Source organism: Branchiostoma belcheri, unplaced genomic scaffold, assembly GCF_001625305.1.
Source record: "Branchiostoma belcheri isolate BF01 breed outbred unplaced genomic scaffold, Haploidv18h27 scaffold3, whole genome shotgun sequence".
Lineage (NCBI taxonomy): Eukaryota > Metazoa > Chordata > Leptocardii > Amphioxiformes > Branchiostomatidae > Branchiostoma > Branchiostoma belcheri.
Genome location: NW_017803909.1, coordinates 8,857,934 through 8,865,281, shown reverse-complemented (window position 1 = coordinate 8,865,281; position 7,348 = coordinate 8,857,934). Strand labels below are relative to the sequence as shown.

Sequence of the window (7,348 nt, the reverse complement as noted above, 5' to 3'; positions counted from 1 at the left end):
GTCAGAGCCACAAGAGAAATTTTTTGGCGGCCCTTTGGATCTCCTTTTTGACTCGACCCCCATTCTCCGAAACCAATTTGGCGCTAATTCTTTCGAAGAACTGGCAGCCCATCCCCTACCCCCTTTGACCCTCCACACCCAGAATTTTCGCAAGAGCCAGCAGAGACAATTTAGCGGCAGCCCATCATAGCTCTTCTTGTGGTCTTTGAATATACCTTGTTTGGCTCTGGACTTTCCTTCATGTGTCTTCATCACCCCTCAGTCCCTTACTGCCCCCACACACCCCTCCCGTACCAAACCCCTTGCATCCCCACATTATACAGACAACACACTGACGCAGAATCACGCTTGGCGCGAGTCCGTCGTATCCGACATACAACAGGCCGACGGTCACGATTTATACTTGTTATGATATATCTCCAAGCCCCAGATCAATTGATGGCAAAAGCAAACATATATCTAATTCTCTGGGTGTAAAACGCCTTGCCGTGCTTATAGATCTGTGTGTGAATACGTTCACGGTCACAAATTTGAAGAACACAAAGGTGCATGCCTTAATCGTCGACCCCCTATCGGAGATTTCTGGCCATGCTTCTGGCTTCGCTCCATGACCATCACGTTGTAAACTGTCGAGGGAAGGAATGGTGTACTTTTCAGCCCCTGAAATGTTTTGGTATCAAAGTAAAAAATGCCTAAATCCTTTTGTCTAAATCTATGTGCAGGCAGGGCGTCGGTGCCAGTGTGCGTGAATATGTGCACGGTCACAAAGTTCAAAAAGACAAAGGTGCCTTGATGGTCGAACCCCGGATTGGAATCCCGATATCCCTCTCCACACCTCTTACTGTCTCCACCATCCCCATTCTCCGAAACCAATTTGGCGCTGATCCTCCCGAAAAACTGTCATCCCATCCCCCCAGTCCCCACCTTTGACTCTCCACTCCCAGAAGTGTACGGTCACAAAGTTCAAAAAGACAAAGGTTCCTTGATGGTCGAACCCCGGATTGGAATCCCGATATTTGTCTCCACGATCCCCATTCTCAGAAACAAATTTGGCGCTAATTCTCCCGAAAAACTGGCAGCCCATCCCCCCACCCACTCCCCACCTTTGAATCTCTACTCCCAGAATTTTCGTCGGAGCCACAAGAGACATTTTGGCGGCCTTTCGGGCTCTTCGTTTTGACCCTACACATCCAGGGTTTTGTTTCAGCTACCAAATCGGCTCCTTTTCGCCCCACTGTATACACATGATAGCGAAAGAACCACCCAGGAAAACGTGTCTATTTTCGCCTCACTGTCTCCTGTATAGGTATACGGCATACGCGTAAGTGAATCTTATAACATGTAATCTCAGAATATGCCTTGTTTGGCTCAGTGGACATAGAGCTAGAGCAGCTAGCTAGAGCTTTCCTCTAGGAGTCTTCTTCAGCCGCCAGCACCTTTACCATCCCCCTCCCCATTCTCTGCATCTGATATTTTGACATTATACAGACAACGTTAACACACTGAAGCTGAATGAAGTCATACGAGATGTGTCGCCTCAGGCATTACCTTAGATGGGAGTGACATTGTTAGTTGAGTTTTAGCCTGGAGTTGTTTTTCTACCTCCATGGTTTGAGTAGTCCCATCACGTTCACGGCTACGTGTTGGTAGTGTTGGGTGTGCGACCAATTGTAACAGGGGTCGGAGCTACAACGCGCCTAAACTTGTTATTGCATTGCGGACTAGACGTGTTTCAGCGCCAACAGCTAAGACGTAACCCGCCAAGATGTACAGCACCGCGTCTTCCTCGAGGTCTCACAGTCAGCTTGTACAAAATGTGCTCTTGGCCCACAGATCCTCAAATCGCCACAGGCATAGTGGCTATTCCGATGGCGTGAACGGGGGCTCGTACCACAAGCCGGCGTCGGGCTCGTACCACAAGCCGTCGGGCTCGTACAACAAGCCGTCGGGCTCGTACAACAAACCGCCGGGCTCGTACAACAAGCCGTCGGGCTCGTACCACAAGCCGCCGGGCTCGTACCCCAAGCCTTCGGGCTCGTACCACAAGCCGCCGGGCTCGTACCCCAAGCCTTCGGGCTCGTACCACAAGCCGTCGAGCTCGTACAACAAGCCGTCAGGACCATGGAGCATCTCTGATTCCGATTCTGAATCAGGTAAAACACCCCCCTCTATCATTCCTTTCTGTATCAAGTTGCACCAATGCCTTGTCCAAGATTACTACACTTATTCCATACATCTTTGTCGTCTATAGAATCCCGAAACCATTAGACAGAAAACATTCACAGCCGAACGTTACAGGCAGGTAAGTCATCAAATGCTGTACATGTGACCTAAGAGGTTTGGCACATTTCATTCTGTAACTATTGAGGGAGGAAATGGTCTACTTTAATTGCTATATCTCCAAGCCCCAAAATGTATTGAAGGCAAAGTTTAAACAATGCTGTGTGTAGGGTGTCTGTGCCTGAATAAGTTCAAGAAGACCTTAAGTGCCTTAATGGTCGATCCCCAGATTGGAATTCCGAGCTCTCTCTCCACGCCTCTAGCTGCCCCTCTGACGAGCAATGAGCCCAATTTCTCCGAAGCCAATTTGGCGCCAATTCACCGGAAAAGATCAGATAGAACATGGAGGTCAGCCCATCCCACCACCTTTGACTTTCCACACCCAGAAAGTTTGGCGGCAATTTCTACACTGCCAAATAGGCCTCTTTTCAACCAAGGAGCTCCATGTTTCAACCCATATCATAGACTTAAAGTTTGTATCGAAATTGTTATTCATTTGCCACTGTTTGTCGGCTAGGTCAGGGTAACGTTTGTTCGACAAGTCGGGCTTATTTCAGTAATTATAATGTTGCAATGGTTACAGCACGTAGGGACATGTTATGAATGTGATCTATTGTTACATAAGGATGGGCCGAGGGGCGGGGCTAGCACATACGTCACAGTTTGCAAAATGTATCTGCAGGGTGAACTGGTCGTCATTAAGGAAGCACTTTTTACCGAATTACATTTTTAAATATAAAAATAAATCCATGCCTTGAACCGGCATTTTGTAAGGTATGCTTTAATCTTCGAGCTTTTTTGGTGGCTGCAAATTACATTATCAAACTGGCCAGGCAGTAGCTATTTGTCATGCAGTCACCATTTGCCACTTAGCTGATTGGAGTATGCTTATGGTCCTCCTCATCTTGGTCGCCATGTGCTATCTTTAGTTATGACCTCGTGTCCAACGACCTTCAATAATTATAATAATGATGAATTTTTATTGCATGTTCTTGCCCAGACGGGCTAAATGCACAAGAGGATAAAAAACAAGAGTATCGCATACTGGAACGCTATATTCTAATACTAAGTGCTATGAGTCTATATATTACAACAATACTATATACTACCTATCATCTACTGTTAGTTGCTCTTTCTTCTGTCTTTTTGAATCATCTGGAAACATAATTACATAGTTTGTCTGCTATACGTTCGTTCTTGCATGACATCAAGTGTTTAAACGTGTCCTGCTTTGACATTTTCTTACATATCTTGACTAATTGTAATTGTAATCACATCCTGCTGTAAACATAACTCCTAGGTAACAATATGATTTAACTATCTCTATCTCTTTATCATATAATGAGAAACTAATGTTAGACAATAAAAGGCCCCTTTGATTTTTGCTCCGTTGATAGTTAATTTCCATTGTTGGCAATATCGGTCGAGAGTGTTGCATTCTGTAGTCCCTGCTTACTTTCCGGCATTAGAACAATATCGTAGTCATAAAATAGGCTATTTATTTTTGAAGATTGTAATAGATGCGTCTAGGTTTTCTGCATTGAGTTTGTCTATGAGATCACGAATGTACAGGTTGAATAAGGTGGGGCTTAAAACACACCCTTGCCGAACAATTTCAACAGGAAAAGTTTCGCTCAGGTCATTCCTAGTTTTGACACTGGCTTCGGACTGGTTGTATAAGTTTTTGATTATGTCGAAGAGTTTGCCTGAAATGCCGTTGGAGAGAAGTTTGTATAGCAGTCCCCCATGTCAAATGGAGTCAAAGGCTTTTGATAGGTCGACAAAACAAGCGAATAAGGGTTTTCCAGACTTTGTGTGTTTAGATATAAGAGTTTTCAATATGAAGATGTTATCTGATGTCCTGTAGTTTTTTTCTGAATCATGTTTGGTTTGGTTTTATGATTTCATCTGTACAGACAACAGGTACGGGTTGGTAATGGTACGGTTACAACGCCCATTTAAGGTCTGTCCCTGGGAAATGCTGTTCTATATATGTATTGCCTGTTTAAGTCTTCAGGTTATTGCTGCAAATAGAATTATGTCAAAGGCTCCAGTAGTGTATGCGAAACACGAAATAGTTTAACGATTTTGATATCATTTAGTACAAATGGTGTGATACTCGTATCCGGTGTCTCGCTCTCGTACTGTCAAAGCATGATATGTATCAGAAATAACACTTTTTGCGAGAGGCTTCTATTCTGAATGATCATCCGCAGTCAGCCACATTTGGTTTATTGGTCAAACATTACCCGTGCAATCGCCGCTTTGTATAACGCTGAATTATATCTATGATGCAAGGTCTACAATCACATAATACACATGATACATATAACATATTTGCTCCACACACACTTTTGTGGAACCGTGGCAAGGGTCTCATTTGATTTCACGTTTTCCACACCTAGCAACACCCCTCCCCCCCCCCCCCTACCACACACCACACACAAGGGCACAATTTTCTTTCACAGTTGCAGAGAACATTTCAGAACCCAAAAAACATGTCCCACAACCATGACTACTCGCACATATGCTGAGCTTTGTTTCAGATCAGGCCATGGCCACCTTGGAAATCTGATGAGTGTCTCAGGAAAAATTCTAAAACTGTTCTCTTTCTTTTCAGACGGGCCTCTCAAACTGACCAAGATCGACTTTCTGACTGAGGAGAACGCCCGTGAGCACCACACGGATGAGTTTGAGGAACATAACGTGGTCCGGCGGGGACAGCCCTTCTATGTGGAGCTGCACATCGAGAACTATGACCCAAATGAGGACATTCTTCACGTGGAACTTCACTTTGGTGAGATCGTCACAAAATTAATTGTGTCGTATATTCGGGTCTACTTTCATAATTGATTTCAGTAGATCCCCCTTAATGTTAGCATGTGTTTGATGCATTGTTCTAATAGATATTGTAATTATATTTTGTGATTTTCGCTTAAGGGGACAGAACAACGTTAGATCATCATCGGCATTGCCCTTTCATCAATATGAAGACAAGATATGATACATACATATCATGGAATCCTTCAACCCGTTTACTCACATTCAGTACAAAATTAGTTTTCCATCCAACACGGTCATTTGTCGTCGTCGTTTTGTTGTTGCTGACATTATGTTTTTAGCCAGCTGAACTACCACCTATTCCAGCATCACTGTATCAGTAGTCCCGAGTGCAAATGTGGGCATCCGAATGAGACACCAGAACACTATTTATTACACTGCAAATGTTATAATACTGAAAGGACCAAAATGTTGTTATCCATATCTTGCCTTCATCTTGAAAACATACTTCCTTCCGACCCACTCAACGTAAACGACGCCACATTATGTACTTTACTTCTTACAGGTAGCCCCTCCCTCCCATACCCTACCAACTGCCGTATCTTTGATATTGTGTTTAACTATATCCACCACTCTGGAAGATTTGACCAATCTCAATAATGTTATGCTAGGTATTGGTGCGCCAGCCACTTTCATTTTATGTTGATGTTATACTTTCTGTCTTCTCTATGTTACATTTGTATTATGTTTTATGAGCAGCGGATTTACATAAGCACAACAAGTGCTTCCTATCCAATGCTCAAAAATCCATGTGAATAAATAAATAAAAAAAAATGTTTTTATTTCAATTAGGGAGCAACCCTGTACCAAACAAGGGCACGCTGCGGCGTATGCCAGTTGAAAAGTCTTTGGAGGAAGGAAAATGGAGTTCTGCGATTAAGAGCATGAAGCCGGGAGTATATGAGGTTATATTTCATTACTCTATACCATGGTATCGATGAAATATATTGTTTTCCTTGGTATATCTTCTCCTTCTCTTCGGCCCAGCTGCCCACCTGCTAAATGCTATCGCATTCCGTCCCACGTTTCTTGAGATACAACGTTACACCAAAGCATCATCCAGACCAAAAACAGAAAATAACTAGAAAGGCCAATATTTGCTTTGGAGCAAATACAGCGATGGGTTCACCACATTTTACCACATGGCAGGGAAAGAATGAGAAACACAAGGGAAAACAATGATTTACATTGATATAACTATAATATGAAGTAACATACAACTAAAACAACAGTTGGATAGCTATTCCCTACTTTATTGGTTAGGATTTTTAATTGCATAATGCAAACTGTTGATTTTCAAAATGAAAAAAAAAACGTTCATGCCCCGCATTCCAATGCTGGAGCAGAAAAGCTTGAAATACCTACCAAAACACTTGAATAAAGACATACTGTCAGTATGGAAATGCTCTGTGCAGGTGTTAATCAAGTTAAATCCCAACAGCCAATCAGCAAGGAATGCTCTGTGCAGGTGGAAATGCTCTGTGCAGGTGTTAATCAAGTTAAATCCCAACAGTCAATCAGCAAGAAGTATAGAGGAAAGCTGCATGCCTATTGGTTGATGCCCTGCATTCCATTGTGATGACTCATGCCCAGACGTGGTAAACACGGCACACTAACACAGTAATACATTTGCTATAACACAGCCAAAAAACTCAAATAAAACCATTCTAAAAGCCTGTATCACAAAAATTTAAAAAACGCCTAGGGGTATTTGCCCACTGTACCTCCATACTAAATTTCAGGACCTTAGGCCCTAAAATGAAGAAGCTGAATCCATTTAAAAAATGGCAGGAGAAGGAGAAGGAGAAACATCAGAAAAAGCAATATGGGTTCACCACCACTTCGTGGTGTTGTGAACCCATAATTAGAGTTAAAGTAACACAAGCGTTTGCCATATATGGAGTGTTTTTTAAGTGTTAGTATTTCTATGTGTTAATGTTTAAGTTATTATGTTATGGTGGTGTAGTCTTGTCCAATAACTCGTTACAGTTATCTTGGGATTACCCTCTAAGCCTCTTTACCTTTACCTCACACTTTGCCGCAATAATGCTTTGAATAGCCGCTACGGGGTATTATCGAACTTCACATTCATTTTGGCTGCCACTAACCACCCACTAAATATCGTTATCATATAGCCGGGTGACGTTGACCAATCAGAAGGCTCCATTCCACATTCTTTATGTCGCCGTAATGTCACAAATAGAGTCAAAATCGGGTATTAATCATC

At 42.9% G+C, this 7,348-nt stretch overlaps 1 protein-coding gene across 1 annotated transcript in view; it reads left to right on the top strand.

Moving 5' to 3' along the window:
• Nucleotides 1-7,348, top strand: part of LOC109473654 (coagulation factor XIII A chain-like) — a 55,478-nt gene that overhangs the window by 36,566 nt on the left and 11,564 nt on the right. The window contains exons 2-3 of the mRNA XM_019773594.1: nt 4,901-5,077; nt 5,914-6,026. Of these exons, the coding sequence (XP_019629153.1) occupies nt 4,901-5,077; nt 5,914-6,026 (290 nt within the window). The remainder of the gene's footprint in view (nt 1-4,900; nt 5,078-5,913; nt 6,027-7,348) is intronic.